General features: G+C 40.1%; 2 protein-coding genes and 1 long non-coding RNA gene across 3 annotated transcripts; 1 reads left to right on the forward strand and 2 right to left on the reverse strand.

Annotated features, from left to right (window-relative positions):
* Positions 1-1909: 1909 nt before the first annotated feature.
* LOC138407508 (uncharacterized) lies at positions 1910-4386 on the reverse strand. The gene is made up of 2 exons (XR_011240943.1): positions 2451-4386; positions 1910-2300 (listed from the first exon to the last, which is right to left on the reverse strand). It is a non-coding gene; the product is annotated as an uncharacterized lncRNA (long non-coding RNA).
* A 127-nt stretch (positions 4387-4513) lies between these two features.
* Positions 4514-7145, forward strand: LOC138407507 (kinesin-like protein K39). Its single transcript, XM_069524180.1, has 2 exons — positions 4514-4662; positions 5004-7145. The coding sequence occupies exons 1-2, from the start codon at positions 4651-4653 to the stop codon at positions 6948-6950; spliced, it is 1959 nt and encodes a 652-aa protein (XP_069380281.1). The 5' UTR covers positions 4514-4650; the 3' UTR covers positions 6951-7145.
* A 6375-nt stretch (positions 7146-13520) lies between these two features.
* atad1a (ATPase family AAA domain containing 1a) lies at positions 13521-23842 on the reverse strand. Its single transcript, XM_020094060.2, has 10 exons — positions 23687-23842; positions 22783-22983; positions 22519-22617; positions 22275-22395; positions 20405-20605; positions 19261-19367; positions 19018-19107; positions 18278-18328; positions 17894-18072; positions 13521-16271 (listed from the first exon to the last, which is right to left on the reverse strand). The coding sequence occupies exons 2-10, from the start codon at positions 22954-22956 to the stop codon at positions 16142-16144; spliced, it is 1152 nt and encodes a 383-aa protein (XP_019949619.1). The 5' UTR covers positions 22957-22983; positions 23687-23842; the 3' UTR covers positions 13521-16141.
* Positions 23843-24687: the final 845 nt, after the last annotated feature.

The raw sequence follows: 24687 nt of genomic DNA on the forward strand, positions 1-24687 counted from the left end.
TCTAATAATTCCAGAATACTCTGTCTGTCAGTCACAGTAACAGCACGTTCGTGTCAATAGATGCATCCACATCAACGACAAACTGATTCTCCTGTTCGGGGAGAATTGAACTGTAAATAAACAGGTGAACAGCTTCAGGGTTGTGTGGACTGAGTCCTGCAGCAGGTCTTTACTTGCTGGGGCTCAATCACTGCAGGTCACTTTTACAGTTTCAGAAAGAAAGCTTCAACCAGCATCACCACAGGCCGAGAAAATGCTCCTTTCCAAACAGGCAGGTTTATAATGGACCATGTACCTCACAGTATACAACAATGCAGACAGCACATTTGAAAACATCAAGGAAGCAGTCAGCACAAATTAATTACCAAGACATTTAGTTTTGCTGTGATTTCAAGTATGCACAAAATGGAAAGTGCAAAGAAAACCAGAATGCAGATTAAGCTGAGAGAAAGTTCAGCAAGGAGTTGTTGACTGTCTTCTTGCGCACGCCTCCGAACTCACATGCACAGCTCTCACCATCTCTAGACTCCACCAGCTCATTCACGCTCTTTTCATGCAATTACAACCTGACACACTCGCCTTGAGTCAATCACCCGTTAGCTGTCTAAGTTTAAAATGTTCTCCTCCCCCCTGTCGTTCAGCTGTCAGTTCAGCACTGCCATCAATGAGTGACCCACTTCTACCTCTGCACCCCCTGAACTCTGGACAGGTCATCTCCCTTCAACTGTCAAAACAGAGGCCTTCGTGAGACCTCCCAGGTTTGTGCTCCATTCCTTATCACCTTCATATGCATATCACCTCCAAGTCTCCTTCATAGCCAAAGCACCTAGTTCAAAAGATTGTTTCCATGGTGTTCACCACCTAATGGAGTCCATGGGCTAAAGTGTATTCCTCTAAAATAAACCTGATGTAGCTTTACATTTATTCCCATGTGAGAAAAATTTAGATCAAGGATTGTTTTTGGAGTCTCTTTGCAGAATATTAGTTGAATTCCGTTCTATTTATAATCATAAAGCAAAGCTAATGAAGCACAGCACCAGATGTTATTCTTTAATGTGAGAAAAAAAGCCTAAAGCACCCTGTGATTTACAATATAATTTAGTTGTATGAATCAGGCACTAATAAATATTTGCCCATCCCTGCTGGTAGTTAAATTTAGGAACAGTGAAAAAATAGACGATGCACAAGGGAGTCTTGGATATTTTACAGAACAGGAGAAATAAATTATTATTTTTGGAAATGTGCTGTTGTAACACCCATCTGTTTTCTTCCACTCTACCAGCAGATATGCATTTCATTCAGCAGAATTACACTGTAAATTAAAGGCTGTATTCTGAAGTGTTGATTACTTAAAAAAACTTCCTTCGGTGTCTTTATCAATCTTGTTCTATTGCTTGAGCAGGGCAGGATGCCAAACTAGCAGCTGCAGGCATAATCATATATTTTATAGTCACATCTTTGACTCAGGTTTAAGTATAAATACAGTTCTGTAAAACTACTTCACGACAAGTTAAAAAAGTTCTGCATTCATGTTCCCATAGAGCACTTTTCTATAGGGCTGGACAACAGGACCGACAGTTCAGTTATGATAAAAAGGTTCATGTTAGTCAATATCGGTAATTTTCATGATAAATGATTTCTTTCAAGTTTGAAAAGTGATTTTTGCTCCTGAGTTAAGGTTATGGTTTTAAACTCTTCTATTTGAGCAGAGACTGATAAACAGCAAAACATTTGATAAATCTGAGGTAGATCGATAACATGTTGTACCTCACTGTGCTGCACAATGTGTAATAATTTTATCAGTAAATATGGAACTTTTGTGCCATTGCTATTCAATTATAGTGCAATAATTTATTTTTACACACAAATTAATCTGTGAGAAGCATTTAAATATTAGTTAGTTAATGGATCGGTGGTGCACATTATTTTATTATTTGATCATTAGGTTTTTCAAAGAGATGAGTGGTGGATTAGAAGTAGAGTTTTATGAAATAGAAAGAGTCAAGTATATAACTGCACATAAGTATGGTACTTGAATGACTGGCCATAGTTACATTCCACCACTGACTGTCATTGCAAAATCTATTTAATCAATTTCAACAATAAGATGGTAAAAATGTCTTTGCTGTGTGAAAATTACAGACTATATACACGTTGAATAAAGAAAGTCAATATGATAAATATATTCAAATACATCTACTATCTCCCGATAAGAAAAGGGTAACATCCAGTCTTCTGCTTATCTTGATGTGATTTACTACTCAACCTTATACTGCATGGACTTCTGTGAGGGATAAACACTGGATTCAAGAAAAAAACATTGTTAAATAATAAATAAACACGTTAATATTGGACATGCATAAATAACCCTTTTCATCCCAGAGCGGCTCACACATTAGCACCACTGGCTGAGACTAATAAAAGGCGTCTTGCTGAGACCCATGTCTCACTTCATTCAGCTCCCTCCTGTGTGGAGCCTTCAGCGGGAAGTGAGTCATTCCCTCCTGCTCCTGTGTCGGTGGTGAATAGATGAGCCGCGTGACCCCGGTGCACGATTAATTAGTGATCATTATCCCATCTCCGCTCTCCTCGTGGCTGCTGTGCTTTTGTCCTCGCTTTTTTAGCATAGCTAGCTGCACCACCAACTGCCTTTTGACGTGACTCTGGTACGTGGGAATGCAAGTGTCACAGAGGTCTGGCAGAGGCTGTCCGATATTCTGCTAGGATGCTTTGGTGTTGTGTTGATGTTTCCTTCCCAAGAAGTTAAAGAAGGGAAGCAAATGAAGAAAGGAAGGAAGGAAGGAAATGTTCACCGGGTGACAGCAAGGGTGTCATTAAAGCTCTTTCAGAGAGGCATGAGCACCGGAGTTATTGTGCCCCAGTTAAAACAAGTAGCTTATTCAAGGAAAAGCACAACTAAACAAAATTATAAATGAATATTCGTTCACCCGTGGACCAGTAGTGTATCTGCGACTGTCTCAGACATTAAGAGGAAATATTGCCTTCATTAGACACAGAGGCACCCTGATGTAGAAAGTTTCCAGTAGCAGATTCCTGTTGAGTCAGTGAAGATACCAGATACATGTGTAATCAGTTATGAAGAGATGGCAAAGAGCCCTGTTGTTTGTGTGCTGATTATAATCCAGGCTGGAGTCACGATGTTGTTATATGGTTGTTATTTCACTCAGTTTGCTTATTTGAATGCAGAACTGATACTGGTTGCACTCTTATAGGACAGCTCTTATTTTGAAATTCAAAGAATACAAGGATGATACCAGTCACCATTTAAATAAGACACCTTTGCTTAAAAACACCTTGTTATTAGCTGAGCAGCAGTTAATTTGAAACCATTTAGAGTCTAATCTAAAAACATTAAACACTAAAGCCTGTAATGAAGGGGTGATTGAAAAGAAACTTTAAAACACTGCAACTACAAATGATCACACACTAGGCTTAGATTTAAAAATATAACCCGTTTTCACAAGATTAGAATGTATGAATCTCATTATGCATTTCTAGAGGATTTGTAGTTTCTAAGGCAGCTATGGATTATCCAGTGTCAGCAATTCAAATAAAATTTAGATTGTGTTATGATTGTGTTCTACAGGCTTTTCAGGTATTTGCTTTTGCTGGATATATGGAGGCAGACTTTTGGACCCCACAGTGTTAATTCATCTTTTTCTACCAATTGTGGCAATAGACTTAGGCTGCATGATATCCAACAAAATCTGCAATACTTCACCCCATCTTGTCATCCTCACAGCACAGGCTACTTGCAATTAGGAAGAAAAACCCAAAGTCAACATCACGCAATTACTGGGGTTGATAGCTTTTTTTATGTGTAAATCACGTGATCTCCACCACAGAGTTAATACGTTGCTTACTGCCTCTGTCTGCTGCACCTGGCTGCCCCACCTTTGGCCTGAATAATGCAGAGGATTTGTTGCTGTTGTAAATGCGTCTGTGCAGAGAACCTCCCGCTGTGTTGTGCATGTGTGAAAGGCAAACTGTGGGGAAAATTTGGACCCAATTCTCTGGCCTTTATCCACAGGTCATGTCTGAAAATGGCTTTAAATTTAACCAGTGATTTCAGTGATTCACTCGCCTTTAACCTCAGAGGAGGAGCTCATCAGTTAGATCACAATGTAGTTGTGTAGTGTAGTTTTTGTAGACATATTTTTTTTCCCCCAAATTCATATATGGTCACCATGACCTTTGAGCATTGAAATCTGATCAGCTGATCTCAGTTGAGAGACAACTGCTCAAAAATTGAAGATATCACATTCAAGAGGCCACTGTGACCTTGCCCTTTGACCACCAAAATCATATAAATTACTCTGTGAGTCCAAGTAAGCAGGTGTGCCAGAGAATTCCTGATAAAAACAACAATCTCCAGTGGCAACCATGTACTTTAATCCTTTGATATCAATAACTGGAAACGCCCAGTGACAGCCTTGTACTTTAATCTCGATATAAATAACTATAGATCCTCTGATCTAGTTAACTTTGTACTATTTCCTTTGATCCTGGGGTTAGGGGTTAGGGTTAGACTGTAGGAGTGATGGCACAGTTACTGAAACCTTCGACTGAGAAGCCAGCAGCTTTCATTTACGAAGACAACAGCTTATCAGATCTGCTTCCTTTACCAAAATGGCCACTGTGGTAAGATTGTTTTACCAATTCCCTTGGCCAACCTACTTTTGACTGCTTTTGATTCATGTTTTGTCTAAAGCTCAACTACACATAACGTTTGTTGAGTAAATCTATTACTCTTAACATCTATTATACATCAATACACATATGCGTGACAATTTCCCCATCAGCCTTAAATACAACACCGGCAAATGTGATACTTTGCAGCCAATTCATGGTCTATTTAAGACAATTTGAAACCTTAATTTGTTGATTTTAATTTAAGACTTTTTAAGGAACTGCAGGAACCACTGGTCAAAGTGGGAGTGGGGTTTTTACTCAAGAATTCCATGTATGTTTCTATTCTTCAGGTTTGTGAACCAATGCAGCTCCAGAAAATAAGAGAAGACCTTATTAAAGCCATAGCTGAGTCTAAGGCTATCAAACTTGATGCCCTGGCCAAACTGGCTGCAGAACACCAGAAGGTCAAGAACACTGAAGCCAGATGTACAACTCTGGAGGCATACCTGCACCACGAGACAGCAAAGGCTGATAGATGCTGGAGCAGGGCAGAGGCTCTGGAAGAAGCTAATATTGCTCTGAAGGAGGAGGTTGAACTTTTTAAAAGAGAGAGGAGCCAGCTTCAAACAGACCTCAAATGCAAGGATGAGCATAAGGACAGCGTGAGGTGGAGCCAGCTTCAAGAAGAGCTCAAACGCAAGGATGAGCTCATAATAAATGCAGTTGAGACAAGGAAAGATGAGACTAAGGCTCTCAAACTTGCCCTGGCCGAGCTGGCTGCAGAACACCAGAAGCTCCAGAACACTGAGGCCAGGTGTGCAACTCTGGAGGCATACATGCACCACGAGACAGCAAAGGCAGAGGCTCTGGAAAAAGCCAATATTGCTCTGAAGGAGAAAGTGGAACTTTTTAAAAGTGAGAAGAGCCAGCTTCAAACGGACCTCAAACGCAAGGATGAGCTCATCATATATGCAGTTGAGACAAGGAAAGCTCGCAAAAGATCCCAGGTTGACCTCATGGCCAAGCTGGCGTCAAAAGAAGATGAGCTCAAGAGCACTGAGGCTAGGTGTGCAGCTCTGGAGGCAAAGCTGTACCACGAGACAGCAAAGGCTGATAGATGCTGGAGCAGGGCAGAGGCTATGGAAGAAGCCAATATTGCACTGAAGGAGGAGGTGGAACTTTTTAAAAGTGAGAGGAGCCAGCCTCAAACCCAGCTCAAATGCAAGGATAAGCATGAGGACAGCGTGAGGTGGAGCCAACTTCAAGACGAGCTCAAACGCAAGGATGAGCTCATCATATATGCAGTTGAGACAAGGAAAGCTCACAAAAGATCCCAGATTGACCTCATGGCCAAGCTGGCGTCAAAAGAAGATGAGCTCAAGAGCACTGAGGCCAGGTGTGCAGCTCTGGATGCATACCTGTACCACGAGACAGCAAAGGCTGATAGATGCTGGAGCAGAGCTGAGGCTCTGGAAGAAGCCAATATTGCTCTGAAGGAGGAGGTGGAACTTTTTAAAAGTGAGAGGAGCCAGCCTCAAACCCAGCTCAAATGCAAGGATGAGCATGAGGACAGCGTGAGGTGCAGCCAACTTCAAGAAGAGCTCATGGCCAAGCTGGCGTCAAAAGAAGATGAGCTCAAGAGCACTGAGGCCAGGTGTGCAGCTCTGGAGGCAAACCTGCACCAGGAGTTGACCCAGGCTCAGGAAACCTGGATCAGAAACCTAGAGGCTCTGGAAAAAGAGAATGTGGCTCTGAAGGAGAAGGTGCACCTTTTGAAAAGTGCACAGAGCCAGCTTGAGCTTGTGATAACAAAGATTGAGGAAAGGCAAGCTCACTGCAATCACAATAACCAAAGTGACTCCATGACTGAGATGACTTCAAACAAGGAGCTGCAGAGCACAGAGGATGAGTGTGAAGTCACACCTGAAACACCAGAGGCAAGTCAGGAGCTGGCTCAGTCTGAGGAAGAGTGTGGCAGTGAGGTGGAGCTGCCTCAGGCCACAGAAGAGTGCAGCAGTGAGGTGGAGCTGCCTCAGTCTGAGGGAGGATGCAGCAGTGAGGGGAAGCTGCTTCAAGTGGAAGGAGAGTGCAGCACTCAGGTAGAGCTGCCTCAGATCGACGAAGAGCGCAGCAACAGTGAGATGCAACAGTTGGTAATACTGAAGAATGTGAAGGTGGAGCACGAGACAGAGGAGAGTAAACACAAATCTTCAAACAAGAAAGCAAAGAACAATAAGCAGCTGCATCAGAAGAAGAAGAAGAAGAGAAGAAGTCAAAGGCCTCACAGTTTTTACTGAAAACTTGAACCATTTACCCCTTCTTACCTTACCTACTTCTCCCTTCCCCCTCCCTACCCTTTATCCACTGCCCAGTCTTACCCCTTTCTCTCCCACCCCTTACCCTTCACCTACCCCCCAAAATAAACCCTCTAACCCCCAACCCTCTGTGTGCTTTTGTAAGTAAAGATTGTAAATAAATGTAAAAAAAACGTATCAACCGGTGTACATATGTTTCTGAATACACACAGACACAGGATTCATGGCTCTGATCAATTACTACACTATTACAGGGTTGGTGATGTCACATAAACAATACATATCAACATTTCCTTGTGAATCATTTTGTGCGCGACTCATTTTGGTGATGAAACAAATCTTAATGCTCTCAAAGATCTGTGGATGGGCACGCTTCACTCTGACAACTGAGAGGGACACAATATAAACATCATTTAGATTTTAAGAACAGCTCCTTTTTTATTGGTTACTCCCCTGAATGTGATTAATCAAAGCTTAATTTACAAAAAGAAGAATTTAAATATATATATGTAACTTTGGCTACTAGGAGTCTCTCATTCAAAACAATATCTAAAGACCTAGTATGATGACATTGTGAAGCAACGTAGAATCATGGGAGTTGTTGTCTACCTGACGTTTCTCAGGTGTAAGTCATGTTCACTGATGAGGTAATTTGATGTTTTATTCACGTAACGGAGCAAACGGCAACGAATAATCGTCCTGCATTATGAGTGACCAATACAAACAGTGGAAGGGAAAGACTAAGATCGATTAATCAAGTGACTGATCAGCTCAGGATCAATAAAATATTTTGTCTTCCAGTTGCGGAGTCCAGAAAAAAACAAGAAGAGCAGCTGAGAGCAGAGCAGACAAACATGAATCTGGACCCGACACGCTCTCAGTCAGGTCATCTGTTGAACCTTTGCCTCTGTGCCTCTGATTTGGGAGTGCTCTCAGTCCAAGAAGTAATACTTGGTAACAGCAGCAGTAGCACAGCCCGAAGAGCTGACCCTTCTCTTAACACCAACTCCACAGCCACACACCTTCTGATTACCTTTCTTGGTGTGTTGCGGCCATCATACACTCCAATTACGTCTGCTAATGCAGCAGCCTCTTCTCCTGGCCTTCCATGTAGTTAGGTGTGAGGCAGCAGAGGTGAGAGAAAAACAGGGTAAAAAAAGCTGCACTGTGATGACTCAGGAGCACTTGTTACTTTATAATGCCTGTTCACTGAAGTGGTCACAGGATTCTTTTATCATCTTCGCTGAGGAGATTATGTTTTTTGTTTGTTGGTTTGTTAGCAGGATTACACAAAAACTTCTTAACAGATTTACATTAAATTGTGGAGGAGTGGGGCCATGACCCAAGGAGGAACCCAGTAAATATATAAAGTGGATCCGGATGTAGAAGCCATTAAACTTTGGTAAGGATCTGGATCATAGTCTGGATCCAGGATTTTTTTTTTTATATCTCTCTTTAATGTTACCTTTCTCAAATAATGTTGATGAAAAACCATCTGCACAGTTCTAATATCTTGAACAGGTGACATTTTATGTGGATCTGATCCAGAATTTTGGAATCAAAGTAGGTTGAATTTGGGTTATCTGTGAAATGTTTAGCAATTTCTGCAATTTATTCTGTTTTAAACATTATCTCAACATATACCTTTCTGTCATCAGAACCACACCAGAAGAAAGAAAGACATTACACAGCTTTTAGTGTCTTTGTGCCGAAAATGAAATTCTTCCTGAATTTGATCATCTGGGACAGGTCACTTTGTGATGTAGCACACATGTTTTAGGCTTTTAAAAAATACTATATCAAATTTCATATTTAAAACAATCAATAAAATTCAATGAACAGCAGGAAAAATAACAATAACAGATTATTCCTTAAGTAATTTTACATTCTATTGGGGCTCGCAGGTGAGGACCATCATCATCTATCAGCCCACTGTCTTCTCCACGTTGAATACATCACAGACACAACAATTCGGAACATTGTCTTATTTATGACAGATTTATATTGTTAATATTACTGATTGACATTTGCGCCGCCTCTTTATGTGACATCACCCTCATGAAGTCATGTGATTTCAGTCACATGATGTCCATGTTAACCTAGAGTAAAAGTCTTGTCGACTAGATATTGTTAGAACAGGAAATAAACATACATTACCCAAATTCACCCTTGATATCATATTATATATTCTCAGCTGCTGGCCAACATTTCACTTTAACAGATGTTTACTTTTCATTTAAAAGCTTTTCCACTCAGAGGTGTAGGATACATCGTAACATATTTTATCCTTTTTGGTGCTGACTATGTTTACATGGACAGCAATATTCGGATTATTGACCTTTTTCTGAATAAGACATTCTTCATTCATGTTCCCATTTCCTATCACGCCCTACTACTAGTTTACACCTGGTCACGTGTCTTCAAGCAGTTTTTAACTGTTAAATACAAAATGCTGTTAAAACTCCAAAAGGACTTTATCATGTTGTTAGGACGTAGACATATTATATATTAATACAGTTTTTGTTTGTTTTGCTTTGCTTCAAGTTAATCAAAAACGGCTTTTTACATTGTAGTGTCTTAATTAGGATAATATCAATAATAATGCTGTCCATGCAAACGTGTCTATTGCTTCACAGCTTCTCTTTGCTTTATCAGTGGATTATTGGTCACAACAAGAGGAAGAAGTCAGGTAAAGTACCATTAATGAAGAGAACAAAAGCTTCAGTAACGAAAATTTCAAATAGTTAATCTTTGGATTGTGGTTTATGACTCAGTCTAAGCTGCCTTGGTTGTGTTTCCGGGAATCAGACAGCAGACAACCCAACTCAATTTCTCTGCAGGCAACTAAGTCTGAGGGGGTGCTGGTCAGCTTCGTATCTTAGTCTCATCATGCATCATGTCTTATTTTATTTGGCTTTTAATGATCATCCTAAAGAGGTTTTTACTACACAACTGCCCCCTTCCCAGCCATCCCTGAGCCTTTTTTTAGTTGCGACTTCAATTAAACCCTTTGGGCCATAAAGTCTGCAATGATTACACAGAGCTTAGTTGATTTGTAAAGATATTTTAATGTGATGTCAACACATGAATTGCATCATTTGCTGCCCCTGCTTCACAGCACCCAGGTTAATGGTGAGTGAGGCTCCTAAGGATTTTACAATAACACAGTTGTAGAATTTACACAAATAATGAAGCACAAGCATTATTAAAGGGTTCAGGCCGAGCTCATACAGAGATTGGTTAATGTAGGCGAGACCTTTCTTGTCCATCCAGCAGAAACAGACAGCACACAACCAAAGACCCAGACCCACAGAGGCTGCAGGATCTCACACACAAGGGCGGGGAAGTGCACCCATGGATGATGATGATTTACCAGTGTATTCAGTGCAGTAATAAAAATGTACACGTTTCTATCGTCATTAAAAACTACAGTTTGGGTATTTTTTACATTCTCTTGGAAAATTCTACTATCAATGGCCTCATAGAAGCTCTTGGATAACTTCCAAAACACATAGTTGTTCAAGCCAAGTTTAAATGAAGCTGTGGAGCTCCTGAATGGCTGCCCTTTTTTGGACATGGAAAAATGTAATGTGAATTTCTTGTCATGATTTGTCTCTACAGCCAACCCAGATCTATCATATTCATGGGGACATGAATACATATTTTGAGAAATGAACTTGTCCGCTTCAAGAGTTATAGATAAGAAAATACTACTCTGTATGTTAAATAAACAATTTTTTTTTTTTAAACTGAGATACTTTCTACCTAACACCCTTATGCACAATAATTTGTCTGTATGGGATGTTTTGTGCAATGCATTTGTCTGTGTCTTTTTCAAATATAGGAGCTTCTCTTTTCTCTGAGTGAATTCTCTTTCTTTCTTATGTGGACTGCTGACAATAATCTTCTTGTATGTGCAATGGCATAAACGGGATAAATACAGTACCTATCTAATCTTTATTTAAATATGATGCTGGTGGAAACAGCTAGAAAAACTAGTGCAAAAATACATGTTGTTGTCAGGTTGCCAGGCAACTAATAGAGCTTGCAATCTGGCATTTCTTTTGATTTTGGTACAAATTCAACAAATTACATTAGTAATTGAGCTTCAGATGTGTGATTGGGCAGATTTTGGTACCTTTGCACAGTGCCAGACAATTCTTAGTTGTTAGTTCACTAGCTGCTAGTTATAGCTTCAAAGTTAGTGTACAGACAAAAACATGGACTCTTCACTTAAATGTAAATAGTGAAAGATACTTCAAACATGATACTTCCCTCTGAATTTAAGATATTGTTTGAAACATTGGAAAAAAATCTATTTAAACACAATTAATTAAAGGTCCAGTGTGTAAGATTTAGGTGAAATGGAACTTTTGGCAGAAATTTAATGTAGAATAATCCTCATGAAGTTTTCAGTACTTTGTTTCATCTAAATTGTATGAATTGTTGTTTTCTTTACCCCAGAAAAGGCCCTTTATATTTAAATACTTTATATTTTAATATGAAAATTATATTTACATCGAGTGGACCCTCTCTACGGTGGCCACAATGTTTTTCACATTAGTCCAGAGTGGACAAACTAAACACCTTTTGAGTTTTTATGACAACTGAAGGTTTCCACAGTTTCTTTTTCATGTTTGGAAGGAGAGGGTGAGGTGAGGGGTGTTCAGCTGCAACATGCTATCTCAACAATAGATACTGTATCACTAAATTCTACACACTGAACCTTTAAGTTTGTTCTCTATGTATGTGGGATATTTAGCTGTTAAAAACACAACGATCCACTGAATTTAAAAAGTCAAGAATGATCACAGTAGAGGATAAACAAATGCTGTCCTCTCACTCTGCAGCTTCTTTCTGGGACTCCTTGAATCCCACTGTATTTATGGCACTTCATATGCTTATGTAATGTGGCTTTGTGAGTTATCTACCCCGGCTATAAAACCCCAGGCATCAGCAGGCAACAGGATATCCTGCTGAGAACTGCGGCAGGGATAACAGCTGCCATAGATTTCTTTGGACTCGCTCGATCATGTCCGATGGCACTGAGGCTTTCAGAGAACTGTCACAGAGAGTGGGACCATTATACACTCTCTCCTATCTGATGGAAAAAAGGTTGAGACCATCAGACCAGCGCTGAGAGCTGCTGTACTGACAGACCATGGCCAGACAAAAGTGAATCTCTGTGCGCCTGAGCTCTCTGCTCCATGGGAAGCCTTTGACATCTCCAGCCAGCTGTGCTGCGAGAGAGAGCTTCTTCCATCATGTTTATCGACTGGGAGCTGTCCTCCTCTAATTGAAAATAGCCGGAATGGAGACTTTCACTTTGACTCCCTCTTCATGAATAACACATCAATAGCTTTATGAATAACTAATCAATGGTTCTGAGTCAAAGCTCAGACATGCATGCTTGCAGAACTTAGTTGGTGGAAACCACTCCAGACTTTGCCTCATTAAAACCTGAAGAGTAAATATCACCTCGCCATCCGTCCACGCTGGAGGCAACAATTATCTGCACTTATTGGCATCACTCTCTTGAAATATACTGGTTACATTAGGCGTGAAATCCCAGAACACATTGGGGCTTTGGATGTTAGAAGCCTTCCCTGCTGCTTTGTCATCGTAGTGCTGGTGGCTGCACATGCAGAGCAGAGAAAGGTCAATTTAGTGTTCTGTCATCCCACATGTTAAGGAAAGTGTGTGGTTTCTTGGATGGAAATAACTTCTTCGCCCATCAACCCCCCCCAAGACAGCTACTGTATACAGACACACAGGTTGAATATAGCAGTAACAGTTCTACAGTGTTTCCCTGGTGTCAATGTGATACGAATGTTAAGCAGAGGTATGCTGACGTTAATCCTAACACCTCTGCAAGAAATTAGCTTTCAAGTATGTTTTTCATTCTCCAAAAGGATGAAAATCTTTTAGATGTTCATATATAACTTAACTGTTGGGGAGAGTTATCCATGGTGCTAGCATCCCGCAGGCGGGCCAGTGGCGGTAAGAAGCTATCTATTCACTCAGCAGGGAAACCACCACAAAATCCATTTCATAGAGAAATTGGGAGAGACGTTTTTCTAAACAGACAGAACACCTCCCCTATACCCAGCTGTTAGACCACATACATTTGCCAACTAAAGACAGAGGAGTGTAAATTTATGATTCGAATGAGCTACTGCCAGGATGTGGACTTGTTCTTCTGCTAGGAAAACAGCCACCATTTATTCAGGTTGTGATGTCTGCAAAAAAAATATTTAACATGGGTTTAAACCGCTTGTTTTTTGTGTGGAGACTAGAACTGGGTACACATCTCTGAGTACCCCACAAATCCTTTTACACATTTATAAACCTTATTTTTCATTAGTCGATTCTGTAAAAACCTATTTGTAATAAATATTAACTCTGATTTCCCTCCAAAGATTGTACACACAGATCATAATAAATTAGTCGATTACAAATATAAAGTAGCTGACTCCCAAAATTAAAACAAAACAATCAACATATGCCTCGTTGGTAAAAAAAAAAGCCATTGCCACAAGTGCCAAGCATACATCCATATAAGTGTAATTTAATAATTACAGTGTTCAACATATCAGACACGTACACATAGTTGACAGTATAATTTACAGTAAGTGCATATGGAGAGTGTATTCATAAATCCAAGTCTCTAACTGATGAACAGCCTTTTGAGTGATATTGCACGAGAGAGAAACAAACAGGTGTTACCTTTGGAAAGGTAAACAAGACTTGCCAGCAGCGACAGTTACATGGTTTACATGGCAACACGGCATTTTGACCTTTAACTGAAAGCTGAGGTACTCAAATGAAGAGCAGCACATTTCTAAAGATCACCCAATGAACCAATAATGAAGAAACAATCCAGTATGCAGGCTTCTCTATTTCATTGTCTCACCAAAATGCTATAAAACTGATCAAAAATAGAAGCAGTGTACCTTTGTCAGCCTGTGACACCTGCCTCAGTGAGGGACAGTGAGGCTATAGTGCCACCACCTGGTCATGTTTGAATTACAGCTTTGCCCTGGATTCCAGCTCCGAGAGCATGGGAGAAAAGGTCTGCGGGTGAGGCTTGAACAGACCCACGGACACACGCTGTGACCATATGGAAAACAATGAGGCTTTTTGTACAGAGGCAGAAAAGCTTGTCACAACAACTTCCCACTGGTGGCTCATTGAGAGCATTTTAAAGGCCCTCCATGAAGTGAGAATAAAAGTAACTCTGATGGGTGCTGTCAAAGTAACACTGCTGTCAGTTGCTGATTGATAGATTAAAACACTTCATGAAAAGTCCATTATAAAAACATTCAAAGGAAAAAACACAGGAGCTCACTAATAATAATAATGACACAGTAAATGTGACACTAAAAAAAGTCTGAGCTTTTGTCTCTTTGGATGGTAACAAATGTGAAGCTGAGAAGTTACAAAGCAGTATTTAACACACAAACAAACCTTTCAGCAGACTTGGTAACTTTAGTGAAGTCTTGGCCTTAACTTTAACCCGATATTTCTCTTCTTTACTCATACAGCACAACACCCATGATACAAGTGATGCACCTGCGAACGGCTGAGACAAGATACAACAGTTAAGTTAGGTATGTGTTTACGGCCATTTAGGATAAAGATCAGCAAGATTAAAAGATGTGTGTTGTATTGCTTCCCTGCGCTTGCATCATTATATCTGAGGTTTCTATTAAAGTTAGGACACTGGTACCACTTGATACGTGGATGTTCGTGTTGTTGTCTACACTTCTGGGAAACAACTGCACTCAGGCTACATTGCTATTGGCTGTTTGGACCAAACACATAGTGTGGTGATTGAATTTGTGCCTAGAACTAAAGCAGTCCTGTCATAATGTACAATGACTATGGGCTCATGATATCCCAGAGGAAGGATGTAGTGGTGTTTATCTCAGCTCCTGCCAACCTGTTAAATTTCACCCCTGGCTGCCCGACTCTGCTCTTCCTCTTCTTCTTCATGTGCATATTGTGACCTGACAGCTTCCACAGCAGTGCTGACCTCATGACTACAGGCAGGAAATTTTTTACTTGAAGTTACAAGTTACTGCAAAAATAAATGTGATCAAACAATAAAATAAAAACTCAGCTATGAAAATAAATATAAATGAAAGCAAAGTGAAGACATAAAACTTTTTGTCAGCTTAACAAAAGTCTAAATAGTTTCAGCATATCCACCTGGAGAAAGAAAACTGATTCAGGTAAAGACAACAGCAAGTAAACAGAGCTGGAGTGGTTTTCAAAGTGAGACTAGTACATTCATGATGACAAATGATTAATACTTGAGTGAGTGGATACTGATACTCCTGAAAGTCAATTTTTTCCAGATGTCGTCTCATTTGGAAAATTGATATTAATGAAATCCATCACTGAGTATTTGTGATGAGACTTTGGGATTAGCTGAACCATTTTAAGAACTAAGATAACATTGTTTTAAAAAGATTTAAGTCTTTGAATCGTTAGGATTGATAGTAATCTCTAAAATGAAGTCATGTTTTAATTGCTGTCTGTCTGTCTGTTGTCTCTGTCAGCAGAATTAGACACAAAAATGACTGAGGCGATTTCCATGGAATTTTGTAGAGGGATGGAACACGACCAAAGGAAGAACCCACCAAACGTTGGATCGGATAAACAAATGAACAAATGTTTTCACATTCTGAATACATGCAATATGGTGATAAAGTGGCCAATCAGCCTTGGCGCGGGTATGCACTCTCCAAGTGCCCTTAAAAATCAAGCAGCAAACGTTGAAGGATGGTGACGCTGATCTGGAGTCCAAACATTGAATGACTTATGAGATTCATAAACTTTATGAAATATGCCTTGTCCCCTCCCAGAAAAACTGTCCTGGTGCACTGGAGCAAGACAGTGACAGTAAATTGCTCTAGTGGAGCTGTCAGGGGTCACTAAGAGAAGACTGTGTTTTAACTGTACACGTGGTGAGGCTGTGCAAAAAAAATGAACATGCACAGAACAACAACCTCTGCCTAAATAAATAAGAGTTTGAGAAAGATGATTAATATGTCCATTCATTTGCCCAACAGCACCTCAGATATGATCGAGCAGTCTCTGCTTTGTGAGCTGTAACACACTTTGGAAAAAACTGAGAAGAAAATGTTTCCCTGCCAGTGCGTTGGTGTTTAGTCCAGGGGAACGTCCGACACGCTGGGTAACATGAAGGCTGTGGCCTTCTTAGACTCCTTCATCTTGTCCAGGCCAAAGAGGAGGTCCAGCTGGGTGACCGGTCGCAACCTCTCCTCATCCATAGGTCTGGAAGAAGAGGTCAGAGGTCAAGAAGAGAAGTATACAATATCAAGAGCAACAGTGGCAATTCCATACTATACATTATACTACTCTTTATAGTGCATTACAGTAGTATATAAATAAATCAATGTACTGTACTGTACATTTGAAACTAACATGAAATCATTCATCAGCTGTTGATCAATCAAACTTTTGCCGTAACTCAATGTGAATACTTCCATACACACGCTTGCTATTTTAAACATACATGTACATTCACACTGCAAGGTGTGGCAACATGTCGCATGGTGAACTCTAATCGGTCACATGGTTGAGTGTAAAATGATGGACACCTCTCACCCTCAGCGGTCGCCATCTTGGATAGGGAGTCACCATCAACAAACTTTCAAACTTATGAAAATGGCGCCTGAAGAAGGGCGACATGTCGGCATCATTTCCAAGTCGCATGATAGGTTACACACGCAAGAGAGCAAAATGTTCCTTTTAAAGTCAAGTGATCAAAGCCGGTAGATGTTTTTGGCCAGATATTGCCAGAGTCATTTCGATGAGCACACAACAGCCACGTTTGTTCTGAGACACCACCCTGCGCAAATTCACACACTGCAATGCACACAGTGAACTACATATGAGAAGCATCCAATTTGAGACACAGCCCGTGGCTGTAGAATGCCACTGACAAATAATCTACAGAGACGACAAACCGCTGAACCATAAATGAAACTGTCATTATTGTTTTCTGATGGGTTCCTGAAGCTGTTTCACCTCCACCAAGAATTCATTTTTCCCAGTTGCAAGCAGTTCCTTAGCTTCATGTATTGAATTGTAGAGGAAAAGTCCGTCAACAGAGAAAGATGAATGGTGTCTGGTTCATGGTTTGACTGTGAGTTTGTGATTTTGTCACTTTCCCAGTGTGAACATACACACGCACGCACAACCATGAGTTTAGTGTTATTGAAAATAAAATTACTTCTCCTTTTAACAATACTACGTTGGAGGGGTTTCAAGTCACCTGGCAACAGCCCAAGAAAGGCTATTTAGACATGTTTTTACTGTTGATGTGATTTAATAGCCATGAGATAAGTGCCTCAGATTCCTCCAACTTGTCTTTCTGGGTCCCCAAACTGAAGAACACCAGTGGAACATACCTCACCACATCTGGGTAGCATTCCTAGCTTTTTGTGTTTTGACTGAGCTGTCACATGGGTTACACAGATATTTAGACTGCTTTAAAAATCCACCTGATCCACCAGTAACAAAACTCAGTTCAATGACACATTATTTTGCAATCTATATTCCAGCAGTTGAAATAAATAAGAGAGCTCAACCTAAACTTATTGAGACAATATTTGTTATGAATGATTGTCCATTGGTGTTTTACACTGATCACTTTCAACATCCCAGTCTAAATATTGCCTTTTTGTTAAAAAAAGTCAAATCATTAATTTATGAGATTATTGCAGCATTAAATAGCCAAATTTAAAGTTTGAGAGTAACAGTATGTACATATATCTTTCAAAAACCCACAGTGGTCTAACCTCTGAGTGTTTAGGGAAGTACTGTAGTCGAACAAAGAGATGCCAGTGGACACAAAGGCTATGGAATCTTGTGGGTGTCTGAGTGAGTCATACTTTTCATCGTCCTCCTCCTCATAGTCCTGTAGCTGCTGAGCAATCTGCCTCATCTGCTCCTTGCGGACGTAGTCCCTCACCCGGTACATGGCAGCATCGCGGCAAAGCTCCCGCAGGTCGCTGCCTGAGTAGCCTTCTGTCCTCTCTGCAATCTCCTTCAGATTAATGGCGTTGCTCAACTGAACAGAAAAGCAGGACAGCAATAAGAGAAAATAATGTGCAAATTAATCTTTAGCTGTGTTTGCTACGGCCAACTGATCATGGTAGAGTAATTTGACAGCGAAAAAACAGAAGTAATATGGTCACTAAGATTGAAGAAAACAAAGATATGAATTAAATTATTTGTTCCTCAGCTGATTAGGATGAAAAGAAATCACATCTTACGTTTTCTCCAGCTAGAATCAGCCTCAGGATATCCTGCCTCTGTCTTGTGCTCTGCAAAGTCAAAATAACAATTGATTGTTAGAAAAGAGTCAGATTAATGTGCAGTGAATCAAAAAATAAAGGAGACTGTCTAATTGCACTAAGACACACATCAACTCCCTGAACATATACAAGTGTGAACATATACACACATATACAAGTATCATTCACTGAAAAAGTTCTCAATTGGTTGGTACACATCAGTGTTTTGAAAGTGTTTCATCTCCTTTCCTGTTCCACTGTTAAACATGAACAGCTCACGTACAGTTACTGTGTGTCTGACATGTAAAGAAAGTGTTAAATGTACTGGATAGAAAATATAGTTTGTGCTTTGGCCAGAATCCATTAGACAATCTGGGAAACGCACTTCAGTACGTTTCAGCCTCTTTTACTTGATGTAAATTTAAAAGCACAGTCAAAAATGAAGGTGATAATACACTGGGGCACACAACATTTTTAATTATCTGCAAATTTAGGATCATTCTTGAGTTTTTCTATTTAAATTGAACAATGTTTGAAAATATTAAGTAGATTTTCCTTATTTATTTGAATGGGAAAGTGGTCTCAGACCTTTGGATACCTCTGTAAAACAGAGTAGGAGTAAACATGATTCTTCCAACATGTTTTATTGTGTATGTATTGCAGTTGTGAATTATTCTACAAACATGAAAACTGTTGTGGTGCATGTGTCTGCGTCCTACCGGGAGGCCAACATGAAAAGTGGTGGGCATCCTGCGCAGGATGGCTGGATCCACATCCTGTGGCCTGTTTGTGGCTCCCATCACCATAACCTATAACGATAAGAACCACAGCGTGAAAAGATTGTACTAAAATAAGCACCTGCTTCCAGGTGGGATGTCTTGTTTTCGTGTACACTCCAATGTGTACAAGGTGTGATTCTTGTGGGTATGAAACTAAATATGAAAAAGCTTTGGTTGTGTCACCTGGGTGGTTAACGAAGTGTCCAGACCATCCCACAGGCTCATGAATTGTGCCTTCATCATGGCTGTGGCCTCATGGTCGAGGCTGGAGCGATTCCTGAGAAATGACTCTAACAGACAAGAGACAAGGGACAAAATCAAACCACGAAAACTGAGTTTAAACAAAAGTCAGAATAATCGACTGAAATCAACAAGGTTGAAATTGGTTTGGGCTATTCCAGGGGCATGATATAGGATCATCCTGCTTATACATCAGGCTGATATAGCCCAAATCACTCTTAGCATGTTGTGTTATCCTACGCCAGAACTGTGAGGGAGAGAAGAAAGGCAAAGATACTGTATGAGGTAAAAAGGACAGACGCTTGCCAGTGTTTTGAAAAAAAGTGAGATATAAAAATGTGGCTGGATAATTTTGGACGACTCACAAACTACTAAGGAGCCAATAAAGCTACCTCAGTACTTGATTACCACACTTTGTGCCAAAAATCACACTCAACTAGAAGTGACACAAACACTCACACAAGATAAAAACATTTTTTAGATTTATTTGACTTTGACTTTACAATGATAGACAGCGGGGTCCAAAATTCTCTCATTGACTTAAATGTGAAAGTGATTTCAGACATTTGTAACCCACCAATACCCATAATGTCCATCACAAATAAAAGCCACATAGAAAGAAAGATGTTCTTTATATTGTATAACTTTCTAGGAATCCTCACATTTTTAAGTTTTCCTAAAGAATCAAAGTAATTGTTTGCAATCCATGGGTACATTGCAATCAGCTACTGTTTGAATCGTTGATTCAGCAGTCTTTCAAAAATGACAATTCATCAGAATATAAACAAGTCACGATTGTGTCTGTGGGCGGTGCTCACCGTGTCCAATCCTGAGCTACACTGACATAACAGAGGACATTATGAATGAGCTTAGCAGGTTCAGGGGTATGTGTCTGTAAACAGTGATATGAAACCCCCCTCACTACTCTGTAACAAGCTGCCGAGCAATAAATGAGCTGCTAAAGAAATATCTCTCTTCTGGATTTAAAGGCTGCTTTCAGTGTAACAAGGATGAAATTCTAAAGGAAAGGAAGGTCACAACTGACAGTGTAATAAAGTAACATTTTCCAGGTAATAGATTCACTCACCGATCTCATCAATGAAGATGATACAGGGATGGATTTTGACAGCCAATGAGAATACAGCAGCAGTCAGCTTCTGTGACTCGCCATACCACATGTCCGTCAGTGTGGAGGCCTGAAGGTTGATAAACTTGCACCCTGAAGCTTTGGCTGTTGCCTTGGCGATCATGGTCTTCCCACATCCGGGAGGACCAAATAATAAAACTCCTGTAAGGACATAACATACACAGATACTGAGAATCACTGTTGACAACCTTTTCTTTTTTAGTTCTTCCTTTTCAAATTCCTAGTTCTATAAAATATGAAGATTATTCACACGATTTTGGATCGACCACTGCTAAACACTGAGGCGATCTTTCTTTCCTTACATGGTGCTCTCTCCTACATATACAAACAGAGAGGTTGCCCCAGTTGAACCACATCTGTTCCCACAGAATAAACTTTTTAATAGCTACATGACATAGATAAAAAGTCTAAGAATGGAAGTGTATTCCACAAAGCAGTAAATTCTGGAGAATGACTCATCCTGAAGTTTTGTATAAAACCAAAAGTAAAGTACTCCTCTAAGTGGTCATATTCAGAACTTTTCATTTTTGTTTTGTTGCACATCTGCTAACATAAAAATATAATAATGTTCTCCCACTCTGCCATCAAACCCAGACCAGTGAAGTGCTGCAATAATGATTGTCACTAAGAGTTTCTCACGTCTCCACACAGGATCTCTGGAATTTGGCAAGAGTGACTATCAGGTTTTTTGGTAAACTCTTTCACCAAGGTCTTTCTCCCCACTCTGTCACTCAGATTGAGTAGGTATTCAGCTTTTGTCTCAAACTTCTTCTTTTTGAGAATTACACTGTGGCCACTGTGGCTCCTCTGAACCTTCACTGTTACAGATTGTTTTGCTGCCTTCCTTAAGTCTGTGCCTCAACAAAAAAAGTATTTGAGTTCTGCAGGTAGTTCTTTCAACCTTCACGGCTTGATTTTTTTCTCCAAGCAAAGACTAAAAAACATCACAAAGATGATGAAGAGAAATGGAAGATATGAGTTCAAGTTCAGATGTCAAAAAGGTCCTTATGTTCTTGTGTCATGTCTTATGACACAAGGTACTTATGTTATCATTATATTTCAGTTTTGCCCTTTATTTATAATTTTGACAGATTTTCTACAATCATGTTTTTGCTTTGCCAGTATGGGATGTTAAACTTAGACCGATAACACATATTTAAATACATTTTAGTATAAGGTTGCAACTTAAAATTTGGCATCAGAAAACTTTCCAAATGTGCTGTAGCTACAGATGGAAACTGATGTACTGGACGGCTGTCTGGCAATAATGAGGAGGAGAAATGCAAACTGTATCATTTAAAATAATATTTGTGATCGAAGTCAAACAGAGAATGTAACAGTAATTTGATTCTTATTGCAACAGTAGTCTTCACTGGCCAAGTTTGTCTCCTGATCTCAATCCAACTTAACACAAATTTCACTAACAAGCAGAGTGTTGATGCGAAATCCGTAATATGAACAAGAAGTTGGCCACAGTACAAACTTGGCATATCATCAAGTAAGACAGTGTTTAAAGCACACCATGTATATTAGTCATTAATTGTAAGAGGGAGGTATTCAAGGATTCCCCTATACGTTCTTTCTTATTCTGTTACAGATCACATACTTTGTATTTTGTGTACATTTTAAGTTAAGATATCAATGACATATCAATTGCCAGATATCAATGTGACATTTCCACTCCATTAGTAAGTACATCTCTCACAATTGCTGTAAGGAGTTGATTTAATTTAATCTTTAAGTCTGTAAATTTAAATCTATGTGTACAATTTGACCATTTCAGTTATTTTCAGGTGACATGCTGTGGTACCTTTAGGAGGCTGAAAGAGTTTGGATCCAGCTAAGAGGTGTCGTTTCTGAAAGGGAAGGATGACGGTGTCTTGCAGTTCATTGATAACCTCATCCAGACCCGCTATATCTCTCCAGGACACCTGCAGGAAGATAGAAGACTGTGAAAAAGTCTGTCTTTAGCTCTTGTCAGGGAGAGCACAGTGGAAGTTTGTCTTTGTTTATTGATCAGCTTAGCGTCACAGACTGAGGATTATAACTGTTACCTTCATAGTTTGTGGATCGACTAAGTGAGATGCAATGTTCATCTCATACTCTGTTAGTTTGACCCCCTCCACACCAATCCTCTTCATCAACTGCTCTGCCTGGAGAGATAAGCGACAGCTGAAGACAGAAGGACTTAAAAGATAAGAGCAAAAATGCTGCTCCAGTCTTTCATTTCATTTCTTAACAATGTCTGTTACACTGACAGCACTCTCCACCTTGACCTTGTCGTAATGAACAATTTCATGCGTATGTGATCTACATACCCTTTTCTTGGCTTGGTTTTTCTGTTTGGCCGTAGGATCCATAGCGTCTACAACCCATTTGATGCTGTAGTACGTGGCTGCACCAAAGATGGTCAACCTCAACAACATGCCCACCACTTCATTCCGGGACAAGGGTCGCAGCAGGGCCTCCCTGGGAAGATCTTTGAACGGCATCTCTGCCAGCTGGTGTCAGACCATTGGCTGGATGAACAGGTGAATGAGAGACAGAAACAGGAAGAAAATAATGAAGCTAAGGAAAAAGCAGGATTTACATGCAGCTCACCAGAAGCACACCTATGATCCACTGTGTATTTCAGCAATAATATTTAAAGGGAGTGAACACCAGTCGCACTGGTTGACCACCTAAATACACCAAGGAAGGCTGTAGGTAGCTTGAGCAAAATTATGATTGTAATTTGTGCTAGCATAACTTAACCTAAAACTAGTTGGATTAGATGCATGCCGAATTGATGAGTGGATCGTAGGGAATCGGTGACAAACCTTAAAAAAAAGATTCTGCAAATATAAAGCTGGAAATATGTGCATTAAAGCATTAATTTCCAAATTTGTGAATGACGGCTCGATTAGGCTTGAACAACAGTCCCCCAGTTAAAGCTAATCTGTCTGCCACCAGTTTATAATATCTACTGCTAATACTGCGTGTGTGAGTTTATACACCAGCCAAGGCTGACAACTTCTACATCCATGGTTTAATACCACGGACTACATTCTGTTAATAGCATGTTAGCATCTAAAGCTAACGCAACCAGCAAGCACCAAACTGTCATTGAGGGATTGTGACATTTTAAAATGGAAGAGCTGAACGTGTCACTTCTGCTCTTTATCAAGTGAACACAAACATCACGTCATTCATTAGATACAAGGTCAGAATGGTTTTACTCACTAACTACAACGAGGAGCAGCAGCGGTGTCACCACAATGCAAAACATTAGCGTTTACGGTGCACCGCGCATTGCAGCTCGGGTAGGAACCAACGCGTTGGTTCCGGAGTGTGAAGAGTTTCACGCAGTCAGCCACGGGATGGCAGAGTTTACACACAGATGAGTGTGGGGGATTTTGAGGGGCAGTGATTAGTGTAATTTGAGGTTAGTATCACGTATAGGTGGTGATTGTTATAGGTGGTTTGAGTTAGTACATCTCTCTTATTCAAAATTCTTTATAAAGCAGATTGAAACACGCCAGAGTTGTCCACTGTGCTGCACAGTGAATAAAAACAAAGAAAAATACAAGAATAAAAATACCAATATGATATAATATAATATAATAAGATAAAAAGTAAATTAAAAAAAACTATGGACAGTCAATAGCCTGAGAGAATATTCAGGTCTTCAGTTTAACCTTAGGAAGGGGAACTCACTTAATTGTAAAAGATAAGCTGTTTTATAGTTTTGTTGTGGCGACAGTAAAAGATCAATCACCTTTACCCTTTAGCCTTGACCAAGGGGCAGCCAGCAGCTGGTCACAGGATCTGAGAGTTCTAAGAGAAGAGTTTTGCATGTTCTTCTGTCTGTGTGGGTTTTCTCTCGGGTACTCCAGCTCCCCCCCACAGCCCAAAGACATGCAGGTTGGGGATTAGGTTAATTGGAGGCTAGATATTGACCGTTGCTGTGACTCTGAGCATGAGTAGTTGTTTTTGTCTGCATTTTGGCCCTATGGTCGACTGGTGACCTGTTCAGGGTGTACCCCGCCTCTCGCCTAGTCCACTGGAATTGCCTCTAGCCTCCCCATGGCCCTTAAAGGAGAAGCAGGAGAGATAATGGATTCATTTTTTATAAAGCACACACTTTTTAAAATTCAAAACCTACTTTAGTATTTGGCTGCAGATGTCTGGATCTGTTGATTAAACCATGATTGGACGCCAAACAACCAAGCATAACCTGGGGT

Source organism: Paralichthys olivaceus, chromosome 4 (assembly GCF_024713975.1).
Source record: "Paralichthys olivaceus isolate ysfri-2021 chromosome 4, ASM2471397v2, whole genome shotgun sequence".
Taxonomy (NCBI): Eukaryota; Metazoa; Chordata; class Actinopteri; order Pleuronectiformes; family Paralichthyidae; genus Paralichthys; species Paralichthys olivaceus.

Bases quoted from the DNA above. Each gene is read 5' to 3' on its own strand.
- atad1a (XM_020094060.2), bottom strand. From the start codon at position 22,956: ATGCCGTTCAAAGATCTTCCCAGGGAGGCCCTGCTGCGACCCTTGTCC. The intron at 22,618-22,782 runs GTATGTAGATCA...TTATCTCTCCAG, and splicing joins AAAACCAAGCCAAGAAAAGG to GCAGAGCAGTTGATGAAGAG. The intron at 19,368-20,404 runs GTGAGTGAATCT...CTTGTCTGTTAG, and splicing joins CATCTTCATTGATGAGATCG to AGTCATTTCTCAGGAATCGC.